At 38.9% G+C, this 23238-nt stretch overlaps 1 protein-coding gene across 3 annotated transcripts in view; it reads left to right on the top strand.

Annotated features, from left to right (window-relative positions):
- The first annotated feature begins 7073 nt into the window (after positions 1–7073).
- Positions 7074–23238, top strand: part of flt4 (fms related receptor tyrosine kinase 4) — a 313067-nt gene continuing 296902 nt past the window's right edge. For all 3 annotated transcript variants that reach the window (XM_061901973.1, XM_061901974.1, XM_061901976.1), the window contains exon 1: positions 7074–7319. In XM_061901973.1, coding sequence (XP_061757957.1) covers positions 7262–7319 — 58 coding nt within the window. In that variant the 5' untranslated portion in view covers positions 7074–7261. The remainder of the gene's footprint in view (positions 7320–23238) is intronic.

Below are 23238 nucleotides of genomic sequence, written 5' to 3' on the forward strand. Positions count from 1 at the left end.
CGATTGTAGGTGAGATAGGCACCAGCGCCCCCCGCCATCCCAAAGGGAATAAGCGGTAGAAAACGGATGGATGGATATACATATATTGTATATTAGTGTTGTCCCGATACCAAAATTATTTTGATACTCTTCAGTACTTTGATCCATCCATCCATTTTCTACCGCTTATTGCCTTTTGGGGTCGCGGGGGGCGCTGGCGCCTATCTCAGCTACAATCGGGTGGAAGGCGGGGTACACCCTGGACAAGTCGCCACCTCATCACAGGGCCAACACAGATAAACAGACAACATTCACATTCACACACTAGGGCCAATTTAGTGTTGCCAATCAACCTATCCCCAGGTGCATGTCTTTGGAAGTGGGAGGAAGCCGGAGTACCCGGAGGGAACCCACGCATTCACGGGGAGAACATGCAAACTCCAAAGATCCCGAGCCTGGATTTGAACCCAGAACTGCAGGAGCTTCGTATTGTGAGGCAGACGCACTAACCCCTCTGACACCGTGAAGCCCCGGTACTTTGATACTTTTCTAAATAAATTGGACCACAAAAAATTGCATTATTGGCTTTATTTAAAAAAAAAAATCTTTCGGTACATTAAACATATGTTTCTAATTGCAATTTTGTCCTTAAATAAAATAGTGAACATAAAAGACAACTTGTCTTTTAGTAGTAAGTATCAAACAAAGGCTCCTGATATAGTCTGCTGACATATGCAGTAACATATTGTGTCATTTTCCATTTTATTCTTCTGTCAACATTATTAAGGACAAGTGGAAGAAAATTATTTAGCAATCTACTTGTTCATTTGCTGTTAATATCTGCTTACTTTCTCTTTTAACATGTTCTGTCTACACTTCTGTTAAAATGTAATAATCACTTATTCTTCTGTTGTTTTGATGCCTTACATTAGTTTTGGATGATACCGCAAATTTAGCTATCAATTCGATACCAAGTAGTTACAGGATCATACATTGGTCATATTCAAAGTCCTCATGTGTCCAGGGACCTATTTCCTGAGTTAATAAACATAATATACAGTTTAAAAAAAAGAAAGATGTTGTGATGCCAAAAAATATCTACGTAATTATAGTAGTATCGACTAGATACGCTCCTGTACTTGGTATCATTACAGTGGATGTTAGGTGTAGATCCACCAATGGCAATTGTTTACATTGTGACGCCGGTGAGCTACGGCGTGTAGTAAAGAATGTTTATCTATTCCTCGTCCTGCAGGGATGATACTTAAAAGAAACTTATTTTAATTTGTTGCCATGGAGGCGAGGATTAGTGATTTAGAAGTAGCTAAAACACTGCCGACTGCAGCTGGAGTTTATCCGCGAGCTAGCCAGCCATGTGTTAAAGCATGGGCATTTCAATCAATCAATCAATCAATCAATCAATCAATCAATCAATCAATCAATCAATGTTTATTTATATAGCCCTAAATCACAAGTGTCTCTGTGTTATAGCTTCACCTTTATCGTTAGTTTTTAAGGTCTCCCTTTTCTGTCTACACACTGTGTCTGTTTGTAAGTACTCTGTAATTCGGCGCTGCTGAACATGCTCGTCTGCTTGTACACCAGCAATGACACGACGAGATGACGATGGGGGACCGGTATTTTTCAGAGGCGGTATAGTACCGAATATGATTCATTAGTATTACAGTACTATACTAATGCCGGTATACCGTACAACCCTGATATATATGTTTATATATATATATATATATATATATATATATATATATATATATATATATATATATATAAATATATATATATATATATTTATATATAAAATGATTATATTGTGATATTTGAGTGTATATATATATATATATATATATATACATATATATATATATATATATCCATCCATCCATCTTCTTCCGCTTATCCGAGGTCGGGTCGCGGGGGCAGCAGCCTAAGCAGGGAAGCCCTGACTTCCCTCTCCCCAGCCACTTCGTCTAGCTCTTCCCGGGGGATCCCGAGGCGTTCCCAGGCCAGCCGGGAGACATAGTCTTCCCAACGTGTCCTGGGTCTTAAGCTGGATCCTATCAGTAGACTTGGGTGAGTGGTGGGATAAACCCTGAACTGGTCACCATTCAATCACAGGCTATTCACACCCAAAGACAATTTAGAGTCTCTATTTAAATAACCTCCCTCCCCGACGACGTCTTAAGAGCTGGGGTGGACTGGACGAGTTCAAAGCCACAGGGTGTGGACTCATTTGCAAGCGCTGCTTGACATAACCCCCTCAGTCAGTCAGTATATGCTTCAGCGAGACCTGAGAACCCATCATGCATTCACTTCACATTCTCACATTGATGGTGGTAAGCTACATTTGTGGCCACAGCTGCCCTGGGGTGGACTGACGGAAACGGGGCTGCAATTCCACCCCTCCGACCACCACCAAACATGAATTCCCGCGATTCATCTCCCCGCTCGGGATGGTCTCCCGCTGGCCCCACCATGGACTGGACTCTCAATATTATGTTAGATCCACCATGGATTGGACTTTCACACTATTATGTTAGACACATTCTCACCTAGAGGGGGGAGGGGTCATCCACATCTGCGGTCCTCTCCAAGGTTTCTCATAGTCATTCACATTGACGTCCCACTGGGTTGTGAGTTTTTCCTTGCCCTTTTGTGAGCTCTGAACCGAGGATGTTGTGCAGCCCTTTGAGACACTTGCGATTTAGGGCTATATAAATAAATAAATATTGATTAGTTGATATTGATTCCCATTCCTACAGTAGTGTGAGTGGCATTGGGTGGAAAGCAGGTAAAGTGTCATGCCCAAGGACATAACGACCGTGACTAGGATGGTGGAAGCTGGAATTGAACCTGGAACCCTCAAGTTTCTACCCTCTGGGGCACGTTTTTTTTTTTTCAAACAACTATACTTTAAAAAAAACTTGACGTTGGTAATACAGGGAAGCCAGCGTTTGTGTGTTCTTTTGTCCGATGCAAAACTGTTTCACAGCTTTGAATGAAACGAAATGAATGAATGAATGTATTTGCCAATATGGAGGATTATATATCCAGGATGAAATACTTCTCCAGACTGGACTATAAGACAAAACAATTTATAGGAAGTTAGATTTCATCTAGAATAAATAGTGATCCTTCTGATACAAATACAGAACTGTATTAACGCTCCAAATATTTCATTTATTTTAATAAAGCAAATGGGACCAAAAATGTTTTGATAATGTTATTTAGTAGCATTTGATAACAATCTGGTTATCAAATACTTGTTCACCCCATTTATCGTGTCATAATATTAATAGGTCCTGAGTAGTCAGGGTTCAATCCCGGGCTAGGGATCTTTCTGTGTGGAGTTTGCATGTCCTCCCCGTGAATGTGTGGGGACGGCGTGGCGCAGTGGAAGAGTGGCCGTGCGAAACCCGAGGGTCCCTGGTTCAATCCCCACCTAGTACCAACCTTGTCACGTCCGTAAATAACCTAATGTAAATAATCAAATGTATTTCTAATGTATATCCTTGTTTTTATGCTATGTGAACTCACTATGTTCTCTGCTGGCTGTACATATCCTACTAAGTCAGACCTACACTGTTTCAATGTCCATTTCTCTGTTGATGCAATTGTTGATGACTGAAGTTCTGATATCAACCAAAGCTCCTCATCCCACCCCCCGGATTGTAAATAATGTAAATAATTCAATGTATATACTATGATGATTAACTTCTGTGATGACTGTATTATGTTGATAGTATATATTTGTACCATGAATTGATTAACGTGGACCCCGACTTAAACAAGTTGAAAAACGTATTCGAGTGTTACCATTTAGTGGTCAATTGTACGGAATATGTACTGTACTGTGCAATCTACTAATAAAAGTTTCAATCAATCAATCAAAAAGCCTTATAGCCCGGAAAATACGGTATTTGAATAACGAATATATCCTTTCTTCAGATTGTTGCGTTGCAAATGTTGCAAAAATCCACTCCCGAGTGCGGGGCCTCAAATAAACTAGAGCAGGCCCTGCATGATTCCTCTGTGCATGCAATGAATATTTGATGTTCCTGCAGCTGCAAACTAAATTGCCCAAATGATTTCCAAGGTAATAAAAAAAATCATTCCTAAGGGGAAAAAAATCTGGCATGTGCATTAACTTTGCCCCAAATTAGATGATCATTTTTTTTTTTATGGACTACATTATTTTTTACAGTCTATATTACTTTATATAGTCTACATCAGGGGTCACCAACCTCTTTGAAACCAAGAGCTACTTCTTGGGTACTGATTAATGCGAAGGGCTAGCAGTTTGATACACACTTAATAAATTGCCAGAAATAGCCAATTTGCTCAATTTACCTTTGATAAATATATATATATATATATACATATATATATATATACGACTTGTCCAGGGTGTACCCCGCCTTCTGCCCGATTGTAGCTGAGATAGGCACCTGCGCCCCCCGCGACCCCAAAAGGGAATAAGCGGTAGAAAATGGATGGATGGATGGATATATATATATATATATATATATATATGTATGTGTGTAAATGGGTATTTCTGTCATTCTGTCGTACATTTTTTTTCCTTTTACGGAAGGTTTTTTGTAGAGAATAAATGATGAAAAAAATCACTTAATTGAACGGTTTAAAAGAGGAGAAAAAAAATTGAAAATTTAATTTTTAAACATAGTTTATCTTCAATTTCGACTCTTTAAAATTCAAAATTCAACCGAAAAAAAGAAGAGAAAAACTAGCTGATTTAAATATTTTTGAAAAAATAAAAAAAATAATTTATGGAGCATCATTAGTAATTTTTCCTGATTAAGATACATTTTAGAATTTTGATGACATGTTTTAAATAGGTTAAAATCCAATCTGTATTTTGTTAGAATATATAACAAATTGGACCAAGCTGTATTTCTAACAAAAACAAATCATTATTTCTTCTAGATTTTCCTGAACAAAAAATTTAAAAGAAATTCAAAATAATTTCAAAAAAGATTACATTTGATTCTACAGATTTTCTACATTTGCCAGAATAATTTTTTAGAATTTTAATCATAATACATTTGAAGAAATATTTCACAAATATTCTTTGTCGAAAAAACAGAAGCTAAAATGAAAAATTAAATTAAATATTATTTATCATTCTTTACAATAAAAGAAAAGAAAAACTAGCTAATTTGAATCTTTTTGAAAAAATAAAAAAAATAATTTCTGGAACATCATTAGTAATTTTTCCTGATTAATATTAATTTTAGAATTTTGATGACATGTTTTGAATAGGTTAAAATCCAATCTGTATTTTGTTAGAATATATAACAAATTGGACCAAGCTGTATTTCTAACAAAAACAAATCATTATTTCTTCTAGATTTTCCTGAACAAAAAATTTAAAAGAAATTCAAAATAATTTTAAAAAAGATTAAATTTGATTTGACAGATTTTCTAGATTTGCCAGAATAATTTTTTAGAATTTTAATCGTAATACATTTGAAGAAATATTTCACAAATATTCTTCGTCAAAAAAACAGAAGCTAAAATGAAAAAATAAATTAAATATTATTTATTATTCTTTACAATAAAAGAAAAGAAAAACTAGCTAATTTGAATCTTTTTGAAAAAATTAAAAAAATAATTTCTGGAACATAATTAGTACTTTTTCTTGATTAAGATTAATTTTAGAATTTTGATGACATGTTTTGAATAGGTTAAAATCCAATCTGTATTTTGTTAGAATATATAACAAATTGGACCAAGCTGTATTTTTAACAAAAACAAATCATTATTTCTTCTAGATTTCCCATAGCAAAATTTTTTAAAGAAATTCAAAATAATTTTTAAAAAGATTAAATTTGATTCTACAGATTTTCTAGATTTGCCAGAATAATTTTTTAGAATTTAAATCATAATACATTTGAAGAAATATTTCACAAATATTCTTTGTCAAAAAAACAAGCTAAAATGAAAAATTAATTAAATATTATTTATTATTCTTTACAATAAAAGAAAAGAAAAACTAGCTAATTTGAATCTTTTTGAAAAAATAAAAATAAAAATTTCTGGAACATCATTGGTAATTTTTCCTGATTAATATTAATTTTAGATTTTTGATGACATGTTTTGAATAGGTTAAAATCCAATCTGTATTTTGTTAGAATATATAACAAATTGGACCAAGCTGTATTTCTAACAACAACAAATCATTATTTCTTCTAGATTTCCCATAGCAAAAAATTTAAAAGAAATTCAAAATAATTTAAAAAAAGATTACATTTGATTTTACAGATTTTCTAGATTTGCCAGAATAATTTTTTAGAATTTTAATCGTAATACATTTGAAGAAATATTTCACAAATATTCTTCATCAAAAAAACAGAAGCTAAAATGAAAAATTAAATTAAATATTATTTATTATTCTTTACAATAAAAAAATGCTTGAACATTGATTTAAATTGTCAGGAATGAAGAGGAGGGAATTTAAAAGGCAAAAAGGTATATGTTCTGAAAAATACTAAAATCATTTTTAAGGCTGTATTTTTTCTTTAAAATTGTCTTTCTGAAAGTTATAAGAAGCAAAGTAAAAAAAAATTAATGAATTTATTTAAACAAGTGAAAAGCAAGTCTTTAAAATATTTTCTTGGATTTTCAAATTCCATTTGAGTTTTGTCCCTCTTAGAATTAAAAATGTCGAGCAAAACGAGACCAGCTTGCTAGTAAATAAACAAAATTTAAAAAATTGATGCAGCTCACTGGTAAGTGCTGCTATTTGAGCTATTTTTAGAACAGGCAAACGGGCGACTCTTCTGGTCCTTACGGGCTACCTGGTGCCCGCGGGCACCGGGTTGGTGACCCCTGCCCTACATTAAGGTTAATGCGTCCTTGTGTGTTGAACAGTCAGGATGCACATGCCAGGACTGTCGCGCACACGCACGCCGTGGAGAGTTGCCTTCGTGGGTGTGCACGCGCGTCAGTCACGAGCCAAGGAAGAGGAACTCATTGTAATTCCCCTTCACTTCCTATGCATCCTTTTCCATCCTTTTTTTTTTTTTTTTTTAACCACGCAGCTTTCAGGATCCTGAATCCACAACTTTTACGCACGCGTCGACTGGCCAGGCTTAACTTCGTGGGCACTCTCAGTCAAGCCACGCAGTTCTGCAGGCTCTAGAAAAAAATAAATAAAATAAAAATAAATAAAATACGTGGAATTCAGTGGAATCAAACGCCGTTCAACCTGTTGCACTTGTGGGAGCAGGACTTGTTGGAGATGAAGACGCATTTGAACTTTTTCTACCGGACTTGGATTGGAATTGCTTACGCTTCAGGTGAGGAGAACTTTTACTGAAAGTTTAGTGAAGTTTGAAGTGGTGATGCAGCATTTGGCACAAATTGCCTCAAGTTGTCTACTAGTTCGTCATTGGATGGATAAATGGTCGTCATTTTGGGCTTGCGTGTCACATCCACTTTTGGTGCAGATCCAGGTAAAGGTGCTGATCCCGTCCGTTTTTTTCAGTATTTCAATTGAATTCAGTTTCAAATTCAAAATTTAAATCCCTTCGAGGTGCAGATCTGGATAAAGGTGCACACTTCAAAATTGTACATACCGTATTTCCTTCAATTGCCTCCGGGGCGCTAATTAATTGAAAACCTCTTCTCGTTCCTGCGCTTACCAAAGGCATACGGTAAAAGTAAGCATGCGCTAATTATTTTAAAACCTCTTCTCGCTCTGGCACTTACCAAAGGTATGCAGTAAAAAATTGAGTGTGATGTAAGTTTGGACCTTAAATCACACTGAATAGCTCTTAATCTTCTTCCCTTTATGCAATTTCAAATTACCTGTATTGTAATCAGCCTCCTCCGTTTTGAAAATGATGACGGGGGAAGTGTCACTCGTGACATCACGAGTTTAAGCATGTGCTAATTATTTATGACCCAACAGTAATTCAAGGCAGGTGCGTACTATATACCCTGCGGAAATTTAAGGAACTACGGTAATTTGTCTTGGGGAAATACAAGGATATGAGTAATATATACTGTGGATTTTTTATCCATCCATGCATCCATTTTCTATCGCTTGTCCCTTTTGGGGTCGCCGAGGTGCTGGAGCCTATCTCAGCTACAATCGGGTGGAAGGCGTTGTACACCCTGGACAAGTCGCCACCTCATCGCAGGGCCAACACAGATAGACAGACAACATTCACACTCACATTCACACCATCCATCCATCCATTTTCTGTCGCGTATTCCCTTTGGGAACGCGGGGGGCGCTGGAGCCTTTCTCAGCTACAATCAGGTGGAAGGCGGTGTACACCCTGGACACAGATAGACAGACAACATTCACACTCACATTCACACCATCCATCCATCCATTTTCTGCCGCGTATTCCCTTTGGGAACGCGGGGGGCGCTGGAGCCTTTCTCAGCTACAATCGGGTGGAAGGCGGTGTACACCCTGGACAAGTCGCCACCTGATCGTCACGTCCGCTTTTTCCGCCTTACAAACAACGTGCCGGCCCAGTCACATAATATATGCGGCTTTAACACACAAGTGAATGCAAGCATACTTGATCAACAGCCATACAGGTCACACTGAGGGTGGCCGCATAAACAACTTTAACACTTTTACAAATATGCGCCACACTGTGAAGCCACACCAAACAAAAATGACAAACACATTTTGGGAGAACATCCCCACCGTAGCACAACATAAACCCAACAGAAGAAATACCCAGAACCCGTTGCAGCACTAACTCTTCCGGGACGCTACAATATACATCGCCGCTACCACCAAACCCCGCCCCCCCCCAATTTTTATTTAAATTGTATTTGATATGCCATTGATATTTTTTAATCTTTATTATTATAATTTGAAACTCGATTTTGCACGTGACTATAAAGTTATATAAGCCTTGCTTGTTTAATATTCAATACAAAACTTGTTTGGGTCCCTATTAACCTTCGTCTTGTGTTAGGGTCGGCACCGACCCGTTTTAGTTTTTAAATGCATAAAAACACCACATACATTTATTTTTTTGCATCAAAGCTTTTTGATTTTGTCAGGAACCTCTTTGTCAACAAAATAAAACATTTTAATATTTTTCACTAAATTATAAAATGCTCTGGTAGAAATTATGCGCTTGGTGTTGTTAGGGTCGGTTTCGACCCGGTTATAAAAATAAGATGATAAAGCAATGATAAGAGCCAAAACTGAACACACTGACAGCCAGCTCCTCTCCCAATCATGTGAGCTTTAGTGGATTCTCATTTTACCTTGTTATCCTGTACAAAAACAAACAAAAGACGGACACTAAAAGTGTCACTTTTTGCCACTCTGATTTTGTTTTTTTTTTATTAGTTTTGGAACTAGTAATCTATTTCTCTTGGTTTCATTTGCTTGATTGGTTGTTTGTTTGATGTTGGATTTCTGTTGCTGAAAAAAATACGTTTTAGCCTTTTTCTTGAAGTAAATATATATGGGTCGAGATTGACCCGTAACACCATATATGTTACTATAGTTAAAATTCTTAAAATGAAAAAATAAATAAAACACATTTATTTAAGAGATGTGTTCTAATACCCCTTAGTAATAGTTAGGTAACACAACAACTTTTTTTTTTAATTTATATGATTCTCTTGAGGTTCGTTTTACCATTTTTAAAAATTGAAATCGAGGGTGATACTGACAAAAAAAGGCCCAATGGCCCAAACCAAAAATATCAAAACCAATATTTTCAAGGATAAGGAAGCCTAACGAGGTAACCAAGAGATGAGAAACAAATTGGATGATAGATAATTGTTTTTAGTGTATTTTACAGCTGATTTAAAACATGGGTCATAAACCGACCTGTTAACATAAGAGATGGTAACAGAAAGCTAACACAAGAGGAAGGTTAAAAGGTTAGTTTGTTCAACTTTGGCCCGCAGCTTTGTTCAGTTTTAAATTTTGACCCACTCTGTATTTGAGTTTAGATTAGATAGTACTTTATTTATTCCGTCAGGAGAGTTCCTTCAGGAAAATTACAATTTTCAGCACAATCCCATTCAAGATCAGACAAACATTACAGGGAGACAGAACAGGATCGCTGACGGGTCTGCCGGCTTCCAGCGCCCCTTACAAAAAGTTTGACACCCCTGAGATAGACAAACAACATTCACACTCACATTCACACCAATTTAGTGTTACCAATCAACCTATCCCCAGGTGCATGTCTTTGGAGTACAGGAAGCCGGAGTACCCGGAGGGAACCCACACAGTAACGGGGAGAACATGCAAACTCCACACAAAAAGATCCCAAGCCCGGGATCGAACCTTCGTATTGTGAGGCATATGCACTAACCCCTGTTCCACCAGGCTGCCCACTGTGGATTTTTATTGCCATAAAACAACATCATTGTCATTTATTACGTTCAAACTCAATAAACACAGCCATAGTTTTTTAAGGAACCACTGCAACATTGCCAGTCAAAGATCCTCATCATAACTAGGCATGGGTACAGTTCAGTTTGGGGCTTAAGGGGGGGAGAGGGGTTAGTACGTCTGCCTCACAATACGAAGGTCCTGAGTCCATTTACCATCACTAAATTGGCCCTAGTGTGTGAATGTTGTCTGTCTATATGTGTTGGCCCTCAATGAGGTGGCGACTTGTCCAGGGTGTACACCGCCTTCCGCCCGATTGTAGCTGAGATAGGCACCAGCGCCCCCCGCGACCCCAAAGGGAATAAGAGGTAGAAAATGGATGGATGGGTACAGGTTACATTTCAACCAAATCTGTACCGGTATGCAACCGGTACATTTGTTTGAGTTGATAAATATTGAATGTTGTTGATGATAAAATCTATTTTTCTATTTGCAACATTTAAAAATGAGCTGATAATAATAACAGCTATCCAGTTCTTACCTCTTGTTTCATTAACACATACTGAATTGCAGTTGCAAGTCCAAGACATTAGACGGCAATATGTATAGTTTATGGTCTATTGGTCATTGAGGTATGTTGCCCCCTACAAAGTGTTAATACAGTAAGTGTAACTGCCCTGTGGGGACGGTGTGACGCGGTTGGGAGAGTGGCCGTTCCAGCAACCTGAGGGTTCCTGGTTCAATCCCCACCTTCTACCAACCTCGCCACCATCCGTTGTGTCCTTGAGCAAGACACTTCACCCTTGCTCCTGATGGGTCCTGGTTAGGGCCTTGCACGCCATCAATATGTGAATGTGTGTGTGAATGGGTGAATGTGGAAATAGTGTCAAAGCTCTTTGAGTACCTTGAAGGTAGAAAAGCACGATACAACTATAACCCGTTTACAAAGTAAAAATTTAATTATCATAAATAAGTGGCGATTTGTCCAGGGTGTACCCTGCCTTCCGCCCGAATGCAGCTGAGATAGGCTCCAGCACCCCACCGCGACCCCAAAAGGGACAAGCAGTAGAAAATAGTTGGATAAAAGTAAACAAACAATAAAAACGCAGACAATAATTAGTCTCGGAGAAATACACAGGTATGAGGAATATATATTGTGGATTTTTATTACCATAAAACAGTATCATTGTCATTTATTCCGCTCAAACTCAATAAACATGGATTTTTCATGTGTCAATATCTTTTAATTATCCTAAATAAGTGGCGACTTGCTGCAGTATTGATTGAAGTAAAGTCTGAATGTCATTAAAACAGTTTGATCCATCTTTTGAGACTTCTTCCACTCCCATCCTTGCACGCTACACCGCTACAACAAAGATGATGGGTAGAAGACGCTGTCGAAGTGGAGGCACGTAAATAAGACCGCCCACACAACGGCGCATCCTGAAGCAGCTGTCAGAAAGCGGCTTGAAGATGATCTGTAAAACATAATCTATGCAACATTTTGACCAAAGAACCACCATTACATGTTATGTAGACCAGTGGTCCCCAACCTTTTTGTATCCGCGGACCGGTCAACGCTTAATAATTTGTCCCGCGGCCCGGGTGGGGTGTCCTTTTTTTTCTTTTCTTTTTTTTTCTTCTTTGTCATGAAAAAGGGAGTTTTTTTTGTGGTTGGTGCACTATTTGTAAGTGTATATTGTGTTTTTTATGTTGATTTAATTAAAAAAAAAAAATATATATATATATATTTTTTTATAAAAAATTATTCTACGGCCCGGTACCAATCGGGCCACAGCCCGATACCGGGCCGCAGAAGAATTTTTTATAAAAAAATAAAATAAAAAAATAAATACATTTTTTTTTTTTTTAATTAAATCAACATAACAAACACAATATACACTTACAAATAGTGCACCAACCACAAAAAAACTCCCTTTTTCATGACAAAAACGTCCCCAACCACCGGGCTGCGGCCCGGTACCGGGCCGTGGCCCGATTGATACCGACCGGGCCGCAGCCCGGTGGTTGGGGACCACTGATGTAGACCACAAGGAAGAGTTTTACATTTAGAAAAATATAATAATAATATGAATCCTTTAATAGGCCCTATCATCCGGTGCGCCTTATATATGAAAAAAGATCGAAAATAGACCATTCATCTGCAGTGCGCCTTTTAATCCGGTACACCTTATGGTCTGGAACAGTGGTTCTCCAATGGGGGTACGCGTACCTCTGGGGGAACTTGAAGGTATGCCAAGGGGTACGTGAGATTTTTCAAAAATATTCTAAAAATAACATCCATCCATCCAATTTTCTACCGCTTATTCCCTTTTGGGGTCGCGGGGGGCGCTGGCGCCTATCTCAGCTACAATTGGGCGGAAGGCGGCGCACACCCTGGACAAGTCGCAACCTCATCGCAGGGCCAACACAGATAGACAGACAACATTCACACACTAGGGCCAATTTAGTGTTGCCAATCAACCTATCCCCAGGTGCATGTCTTTGGAAGTGGGAGGAAGCCGGAGTACCCGGAGGGAACCCACGCAGTCACGGGGAGAACATGCAAACTCCACACAGAAAGATCCCGAGCCTGGAATTGAACTCAGGACTGCAGGAGCTTCGTATTGTGAGGCAGACACACTAACCCCTCTGCCACCGTGAAGCCTAAAAATAGCAACAATTCAAAAATCCTTTATAAACATATTTATTGAATAATACTTCAACCAAATATGAATTTAAGTTCATAAACTGTGGAAAGAAATGCAACAATGCAATATTCAGTGTTGAGAGCCAGATTTGTTGTGGACATGTTCCATAAATATTGATGTTAAAGATTTCTTCTTTGGGAAGAAATGTTTAGAATTAAGTTCATCAATCCAGATGCCCTGCGATGAGGTGGCGACTTGTCCAGGGTGTACCCTACCTTCCGCCCGATTGTAGCTGAGGTAGGCGCCAGCGCCCCCCGCGACCCCGAAAGGGAATAAGCGGTAGAAATGGATGGCTGGATGGAATCCAGATGAATCTCTATTACAATCCCCAAAGAGGGCACTTTAAGTTGATTATTACTTCTATGTGTAGAAATCTTTATTTATTAATGAATTACTTGTTTATTTTTCAACAAGTTTTGAGTTATTTTTATATCTCTTTTTTTCCAAATAGTTCAAGAAAGACCACTACAAATGAGCAATATTTGGCACTGTTATACAATTTAATAAATCAGAAACTGATGACATAGTGCTGTATTTTACTTCTTTATCTCTTTTTTTCAACCAAAAATGCTTTGCTCTGATTAGGGGGTACTTGAATTAAAAAAATGTTCACATGGGGTACATCACTGAAAAAAGGTTGAGAACCTGTTGCGATCCGCTACTTGGATCACCACATATGGTTTGTACTTCCAGTTGTTGTATCACTGTTGTTCTACACCCTTACTTCCTGTTTAGTCAGTCACCATGGTTGCTGATTGATCCCACCTGCTAATCACGGTTTCTGCACACCTGTCACTTTTTGATTACTCACCTATTTAAGCCCGTCCCTTTTCGTTATTCTTTCTGGGACTCTAATTTGCCTTCGAGCAACATTCACGACTGCCTACTACCCGTATGTATTTTCTCGCTAGCTCTTATGCTAAGCCACTCGATATTCCAGCTTTCATGCTGAATGTTTTTTGTTTACTCTTTTGTGTCCTTCGTGCCAAGTATAGTTTTTGTATTTTCTATTCCTAGCTTTCATGCTAGCGCCCTTGGTTTATTTTTGTCTGTTAGCTCCAGTGTTTTTGTTCATAGTCGGTTTTTGTTAAGTTTAATGAATCATTTAAACTTACCGTTGCTGTGTTCATGCCGACGCATCCACGAAGGGACCAATTTGGTATCACTATGCCAACCAGTCGTAACAGAACCACTGGAATGGAACAAACGGTATATTTTTTATACTGAACAATTAATTGTGAGAATTAGTTCGAATCGGGAATCGATTCTGAATCCAATTGTCGTCACAAGAAACGAAATCTGATCGAACCGCGAGGCGCCTGAAAATATCCACCTCAAGTCAAATGTGTAATATCATAATCGGACTGCTATTTAGCGACCCTGTGTGAACAGAACAAGGCTGCATCTGTGTTTATTGATGTTTGTTTATTTTAATTTTTTTCAAATCAATAAGCTGTCCCCTTCATGTCCAAGCATGCAACGAGGCACTAGGGGGAGGCCTGTTGTTGTCATGTTAATGAAGTGAACTGACTTTGCATCATAACTGTCATGAGAGTCACGCTGTGGACGCGGCGTGGGAAGATGAGCCGACTGATGTAGATTGGAGGAGGCACTTGGGGTCAAAACGTGTCTTATTTTGGCGCAAGGAGTGTTACTGTTTTTGTTATTGCATGTGGTTTGGCAGTGAAGTGAAGCTGAAACGTACAGTGGGGCAAAAAAAGTATTTAGTCAGCCACCGATTGTGCAAGTTCTCCCACTTAAAATGATGACAGAGGTCTGTAATTTTCATCATAGGTACACTTCAACTGTGAGAGACAGAATGTGGAAAAAAAATCCAGGAATTCACATTGTAGGAATTTTAAAGAATTTATTTGTAAATTATGGTGGGAAATAAGTATTTGGTCACTTCAAACAAGGAAGATCTCTGGCTCTCACAGACCTGTATCTTCTTCTTTAAGAAACGTATCTGTCCTCCACTGTATTAATGGCACTTGTTTGAACTTTTTATCTGTATAAAAGACACCTGTCCACAGCCTCAAACAGTCAGACTCCAAACTCCACTATGGCCAAGACCAAAGAGCTGTCGAAAGACACCGGGAATAGAATTGTAGACCTGCACCAGACTGGGAAGGGTGAATCTTCAATAGGCAAGCAGCTTGGTGTGAAAAAAATCAACTGCGGGAGCAATTATCAGAAAATGGAAGACATACAAGACCACTGATAATCTCCCTCGATCTGGGGCTCCACGCAAGATCTCATCCCGTAGGGTCAAAATGATCATGAGAACGGTGAGCAAAAATCGGGGGGGACCTGGTGAATGACTTGCAGAGAGCTGGGACCAAAGTAACAAAGGTTACCATCAGTAACCCACTACGCCGACAGGGAATCAAATCCTGCAGTGACTGACGTGTCCCCCTGCTTAAGCCAGTGCATCTCCAGGCCTGTCGGAAGTTTGCCAGAGAGCACATGGATGATACAGCAGAGGATTGGGAGAATGTCATGTGGTCAGATGAAACCCACATAGGACTTTTTGGTATAGACTCAACTCGTCGTGTTTGGAGGAAGAAGAATACTGAGTTGTATCCCAAGAACACCATACCTACTGTGAAGCATGGGGGTGGAAACATCATGCTTTGGGGCTATTTTTCTGCTAAGGGGACTGGATGATTGATTCGTGTTAAGGAAAGAATGAATGGGGCCACGTATCGTGAGATTTTGAGCCAAAACCTCCTTCCATCCGTGAGAGCTTTGAACGATTGACCAAATACTTATTTTCCACCATTATTTACAAATAAATTCTTTAAAATTCCTACAATGTGAATTCCTGGATTGTTTTTTCACATTCTGTCTCTCACAGTTGAAGTGTACCTATGATGAAAATTACAGACCTCTGTCATCATTTTAAGTGGGAGAACTTGCACAATCGGTGGCTGGCTAAATACTTTTTGCCCAGAAAGCGTGTGCCCTGCGACCGACTGGGTGTGACGTGGGAGCGCAGCTGAGTGTTTGCAATCTTCCTCAGAGGCACCTCATGTGCACGTTCAAGTGGTTCATCACTCAGTGGTTTCAGAGGAAAAAGAAGACAATTTCACCGAATGGCTTCCCAAATCATAACCCAGAGATATAATTCCTTTCAAAAAACAAATGTCTCTAAAACAAAATGGGCTACTCTTAATGGTTGCACTTTGTACAAATCTGGCAAAAAAGGTTTTATGAGTTGGAACTGGACCGAAATGGTTGGTACAAATATGCCTTAAGGATTGCATAAAACCTTGGAGGCTGAACCATCACATGAGATGAATGTTTTTATTGATGACTAGTACCTCAATTTAGAAGCTGGCTCTGTTGTTCTAAACTCAAACTACTTGTTTCTCAAATCACTGTCGCCTATTGAAATGAATTCAAATCAATTCAATTGGTGGACCCCGACTTAAACATGTCAAAAAACGTATTCGGGCGTTACCATTTAGTGGTCAGTTGTACAGAATATGTACTGTACTGAGCAATCTACTAATAAAAGTTTCAATCAATCAATCAATCAAAATGGTGCTTGGCCTCCGAAAAACAGCACAACTTTAACATGTAACCTGCTTTTTAAAAAGAAAAACAAACTTTTTGCTAAGCAATGTTGTATAAAAATGTTTTAATTAGATGAGGTGGTTCGGGCATCTGGTCAGGATGCCACCCGAACGCCTCCTTAGGGAGGTGTTTAGGGCACGTCCAACCGGTAGGAGGCCACGGGGAAGACCCAGGACACGTTGGGAAGACTATGTCTCCCGGCTGGCCTGGGAACGCCTCGGGATCCCCCGTGAAGAGCTAGACGAAGTGGCTGGAGAGAGGGAAGTCTGGGCTTCCCTGCTTAGGCTGCTGCCCCCGCGACCCGACCTCGGATAAGCGGAAGATGATGGATGGATGGATGGATGGATTAATTAGAATGTCCTACGATCAACTACAGTAGTTTTATGGAGTCATGTGATAACAGCAATTACCTGCTTCTCCATCAAACAGGCCATCAGCAGCTTCTCCTTATTTTCATGGATAAATGCCCGACATTCAGGTATTATTTAACACACTTGGCTGGTATTAGACTCAATCTGCTACAGTTTGGTGCAGACTGGCAGTGCCATGCTTCAATTTATTTTTAGAATTCAATGAGTTTCATCCATTTCTTCTGGTCGGAAAACAAAGTTATGTCGATCACGAGTTGTAAACTAATGCGAGCGAGCATGACTTAATGTTTTGGTCGGGTTTTATGGTGTTCCCTGTGACATTTGTTATGCCAATTATTGCTAATGATAATGCTTTTAAATTAAATTTTTGCTTGCAACTTAAAGCTCTTATCTCATACGTTGGGGCCCCTACGTTTTATGTTAGGGTACTGTTTATAAAAGAAGCAAACAGCAAACTTAAAATGTTTGCGACAACATTTTTGTTACGTATTCCTCCTTTGTCATAGAAATAAAGCTGCAGTATGTCACCGGCTTTTTTCAAGCAAAATACACCAGTGCACAACCGATGACTACTATATAGTGCAGGGGTCACCAACGCGGTGCCCGCGGGCACCAGGTAGCCCGTAAGGACCAGATGAGTAGCCCGCCGGCCTGTTCTAAAAAATAGCTCAAATAGCAGCACTTACGACATTTTTAATTCTAAGAAAGACAAAACTCAAATAGAACTTGAAAATCCAAGAAAACATTTTAAAGACTTGGTCTTCACTTGTTTAAATAAATTCATTTATTTTTTTTACTTTGCTTCTTATAACTTTCAGAAAGACCATTTTAGAGAAAAAATACAACCTTAAAAATGATTTTAGGATTTTTAAACACCTTTTTACCTTTTAAATTCCTTCCTCTTCTTTCCTGACAATTTAAATCCATGTTCAAGCATTTTTTGTTTTATTGCAAAGAATAATGAATACAGCGTGGCGCAGTGGGAGAGTGGCCGTGCGCAACCCGAGGGTCACTGGTTCAATCCCCACCTAGTACCAACCTCGTCACGTCCGTTGTGTCCTGAGCAAGACACTTCACCCTTGCTCCTGATGGGTGCTGGTTGGCGCCTTGCATGGCAGCTCCCTCCATCAGTGTGTGAATGTGTGTGTGAATGTGTAAATGTGGAAGTAGTGTCAAAGCGCTTTGAGTACCTTGAAGGTAGAAAAGCGCTATACAAGTACAACCCATTTATATTTATTTCATTTATTTTAATTTAATTCTTCATTTTAGCTTCTGTTTTTTCGACGAAGAATATTTGTGAAATATTTCTTCAAACTTATGATTAAAATTCAAAAATAATATTCTGGCAAATCTACAAAATCTGTAGAATCAGATTTAAATCTTATTTCAAAGTCTTTGGAATTTCCTTTTAAATTTTTGTTTTGGAAAATCTAGAAGAAAGAATGATTTGTCTTTGTTAGAAATACTATAACAATAGTATATTATAACAAAGTGCAGATAGGAGTTTGACCTATTTAAAACATGTCATCAAAATTCTAAAATTAATCTTAATCAGAAAAAATTACTAATGATGTTCCATACATTTTTTTTTTTTTTTTTCAAAAAGATGCGAATTAACTAGTTTTTCTTTTCATTTTTTTCGGTGGAATTATGAATTTTAAAGAGTCGAAATTGAAGATGAACTATGTTTCAAAATTTAATTGTCATTTTTTTCGTGTTTTCTATTCTCTTAAACCGTTCAATTAAGTGTTTTTTTCATCATTTATTCTCTACAAAAAAAACTTCCGTAAAAGGAAAAAAAATGTACGAGGAAATGACAGACAGAAATACCCGATTTTTTTATATATATAGATGTATTTATTAAAGGTAAATTGAGCAAATTGGCTATTTCTGGCAATTTATTTAAGTGTGTATCAAACTGGTAGCCCTTCGCATTAATCAGTACCCAAGAAGTAGCTCTCGGTTTCCAAAAGGTTGGTGACCCCTGATATAGTGTATGTTACCAACATCCATCCATCCATCCATCATCTTCCGCTTATCCGAGGTCGGGTCGCGGGGGCAGCAGCCTAAGCAGGGAAGCCCAGACTTCCCTATCTCCAGCCACTTCGTCTAGCTCTTCCCGGGGGATCCCGAGGCGTTCCCAGGCCAGCCGGGAGACATAGTCTTCCCAACGTGTCCTGGGTCTTCCCCGTGGCCTCCTACCAGCTAGACGTGCCCTAAGCACATCCCTAGGGAGGCGTTCGGGTGGCAACAGTTACCAACAGTGAGTTGGAAAAACAAATCTAAAAGAAAACCTCTCTAAAGAAGTATTGACCTTAGTCAACAAAATATTGCGTACCAGACAGCAGTGAGTGACAGCCCAACTATTTGCTTGGACGGACGACCAATTTTTATTCAACATAATTAGAGGGGGTAATATTAAGCCACCTTCACGATTTGATTACAATTACAATACAGGAGCTGCGATTGGATTAAAAATCGATTATTGAAGCGTCTTTAATTGATGTTTATAGGTGCGGCTTTACATTTATAGTGTTTTGTATATTGTACGGGATTGCTTATTATTTTTATTGGATAGTAGTCTTTTTATTTCAATTGTTAGTTTTTCCTTTATTACCTCTTGAGCCCATATTTGTTCCCATTACCGCACCTTAAATTGGAGTCCTTAATCTCGTTATATGCAAATATAAAGACAATAAAGTCTATTCTATTCTATTCTATTCGTTTCACTGAATAAGCTTTTATCATTTACTACTTAAAAAAACAGTGCATTTGTAATAAGAAACAGTTAAATTAATTTCCATGTCCATAAATAAATCCATTACTGATTATTGACATTTATCAATTGATTTTATAATCGTCCATGTCCGAATTGCCATGTGTATAAAAATCGATTATTTCCTCCATCTGTATTAGTGATTGGAAAAAGATATAGACATAAAAAAAACAACAACTGTTCTGTTAAACCAATAATTGTAAAATAAGGTAGGCAGTGTTGTTTTTTTAAAGTAGCAAACAGCCCCTTTAAGTCATTTTAGAGAAATAAATAAATAAATAACTGTATAATTTGGGGACTGGAATTCCTTAGAAAGAAGTTGCTTTTTGTGTTGTCCATCCGTCATTTGTTTGTTTGCACCATTATTGCAGTTAGTGCTCCTTTCCATCTGCTTTAGGCTACGAGAAAACACAAAACAAGGTAGGATAAAGTATTCCAAGTTATTTCCATATAATTGTGGCAAGCGTGAAATAAATGCTGCGAAAAGCAGCTTTTTGTAAAGGAGCGTCTACATCAGGGGCGCTCACACTTTTTTCTGCAGGCGAGCTACTTTCCAATTGACCAAGTCGAGGAGATCTACCTCATTCCTATTTATAATTTATATTTATTTATTTATGAAAGAGACATTTTTGTTAACAAGTTAATGGTGTTTAATGATAATACAAGCATGTTTAACACACATACATTCCTTTCTTTCATGAAGACAAGAATATAAGTTGGTGTATTACCTGATTCTGATGACTTGCATTGATTGGAATTAGACAGTGGTGCTGATAACGTCCGCATTTTCAAATGGAGGAAAAAAAAAGTCCTCCTTTCTGTCCAATACCAAATGAAAGTGGTTGGATTTGGCATCTCATTTGTCCAACTTGCATACTCGTTTTTAAACACTTTGTTATGAGAGTAGCATATGTGTGTGGCCCTTTAATGTCTGGCAGCAGGTGAGTGACGTCAGTGACTGTGCGGGTGGGCAAGCAAGTGAGAAAGCGGTCGCTGAGGGCGGGGGAGAAATACATTGGCATCAAACTCCGTAGCTTGCTAGCTTGTGCACGCTACCTTTCTGAGGCTCTTATTTTGTTAGCACAGGCAGGATGAAACAGGTCTTTTATGGTGAAGACAGGAACTGTGCAGTCGGTCTTTAGAGTTTTGACAGTAGGTACGGAGTCTCTAGAAATAAAATGTGTTTCTCTGCGTCCGCCTTGTTAGTGATTTTTTTCTTAAATATGAGCTCGCAGCAGCCAGCGTCATCTCACAAGATCCTCGGGTGCCGAGAATGTCAAACAACTGACGAAAGTGAAGTCTTGGTATGATTGATGATTGCTCATTTTTATGTCTATTTTTTAATGCCTGGCTTGAGATCGACTGACACACCCTCCAAGATCGACCAGTCGATCGCGATCGACGTAATGCCCACCCCTGGTCTACATCGATTGGCAAGTGGACACGGTGAAGCTCTATATTCATTTTATTCCGTGTAGCCCCTTGAGATGCATCATCGTTTCAAGTGGGACCTCACACAAATACAGTAAAACCTCAAACACACATATCAACAGAACAAAATCCAACACTGCTCTACCACTTCCACAGCACCCCACATCACACCTGCTCACGCACATTTACATTAACCATTACAATCGATAACAAGACGATACATACACAATATATTGTTAATGTGGTTTATTTTTGACCATGTCTGAAAAAAGAACGGCGGTTACGACCTTAAAGGCCTACTGAAATGAGATTTTCTTATCTAAACGGGAATAGCAGGTCCATTCTATGTGTCATACTTGATCATTTCGCGATATTGCCATATTTTTGCTGAAAGGATTTAGTAGAGAACATCCAGGATAAAGTTCACAACTGTCGGTGTTTAGAGAAAAGCCCTGCCTCTACCGGATGTCGCAGACGATGACGTCGCAAGTGTGGCTCCTCACATATTCACATTGATTTTAATGGGAGCCTCCAACAAAAAGTGCTATTCGGACCGAGAAAACGACAATTTCCCCAGTAATTTGAGCGAAGATAAAAGATTTGTGTTTTAGGATATTGATAGCGACGGACTAGAAAAAACAAACAAAAAAAAACGACAGATTCCAATGTTTTTAAACACATTAACTAGGATAATTCTGGGAAATCCCTTATCTTTCTATTGTGTTGCTAGTGTTTTAGTGAGTTTAATAGTACCTGATAGTCGGAGGGGTTTGTCCACGGGTGTGTTGACGCCAATGTCTCAGGGGAGTCGACGGCAGCTTCATGGACGGCCCAAGCTCAGCTTTTCTCCGGTAAGAAGCGACTTTTTAACCACAATTTTCTCACCGAAACCTGCTGGTTGACATTTGGTCTGGATTCATGTTCGCTTGACCGCTCTGATCCATAGTACATTTTCACCTCCGGGAATTTTAAACAAGGAATCACCGTGTGTTTGTGTGGCTAAAGGCTAAAGCTTCCCAACTCCATCTTTCTACTGTGACTTCTCCAATATTAATCTAACAAATTGCAAAAGATTCAGCAAAACAGATCTCCAAAATACTGTGTAATTTTGCCGTGAAAGCAGACCACTTTTAGCTGTGTGTGTGCGTAGCGCTCATACTTCCTAAAAACGTGTGACGTCTTGCGTACATGTCATCATTACACGACGTTTCCAAGACGAAACTCCGGGAAATTTAAAATGTTAATTTATCCATCCATTTTCTACCGCTTATTCCCTTTCGGGGTCGCGGGGTGCGCTGGCGCCTATCTCAGTTACAATCGGGCGGAAGGCGGGGTACACCCTGGACAAGTCGCCACCTCATCACAGGGCCAACACAGATAGACAGACAACATTCACACTCACATTCACACACTAGGGCCAATTTAGTGTTGCCAATCAACCTATCCCCAGGTGCATGTCTTTGGAAGTGGGAGGAAGCCGGAGTACCCGGAGGGAACCCACGCATTCACGAGGAGAACATGCAAACTCCACAGAGAAAGATTCCGAGCCTGGATTTGAACCCAGGACTGCAGGACCTTCGTATTGTCAGGCAGACGCACTAACCCCTCTGCCACCGTGAAGTCAACTTAAAAAGCTGTATCAGCATGTGTTGCAATGTTAATATTTCATCATTGATATATAAACTATCAGACTGCGTGGTCGGTAGTAGTGGGTTTCAGTAGGCCTTTAAGGTACAGTATATATCTAAACAATGTACATTTTCAGAACATAAATGATGATACATTTGGAGAGGGTGGGGTGTGGTTTCATTGCTGTTCATAATTGTCATTGACTTTGTGATGGAAAAGTCCGTCACCGGAGCAAACTTTGGCATCAAGTGGGGAGCGGGCAGATTAACCGACCTAGATTTTGCCAATGACCTGTCTCTGGTTAGCCATACTCAGCGTGTATTCCAACAATCTCCATGAATACGAAGAGAAAGTCGGACTACGGAATAGCCAAGAAAAGACCAAGGCCAT

This window comes from Nerophis ophidion, linkage group LG05 (genome assembly GCF_033978795.1).
Source record: "Nerophis ophidion isolate RoL-2023_Sa linkage group LG05, RoL_Noph_v1.0, whole genome shotgun sequence".
Taxonomy (NCBI): Eukaryota; Metazoa; Chordata; class Actinopteri; order Syngnathiformes; family Syngnathidae; genus Nerophis; species Nerophis ophidion.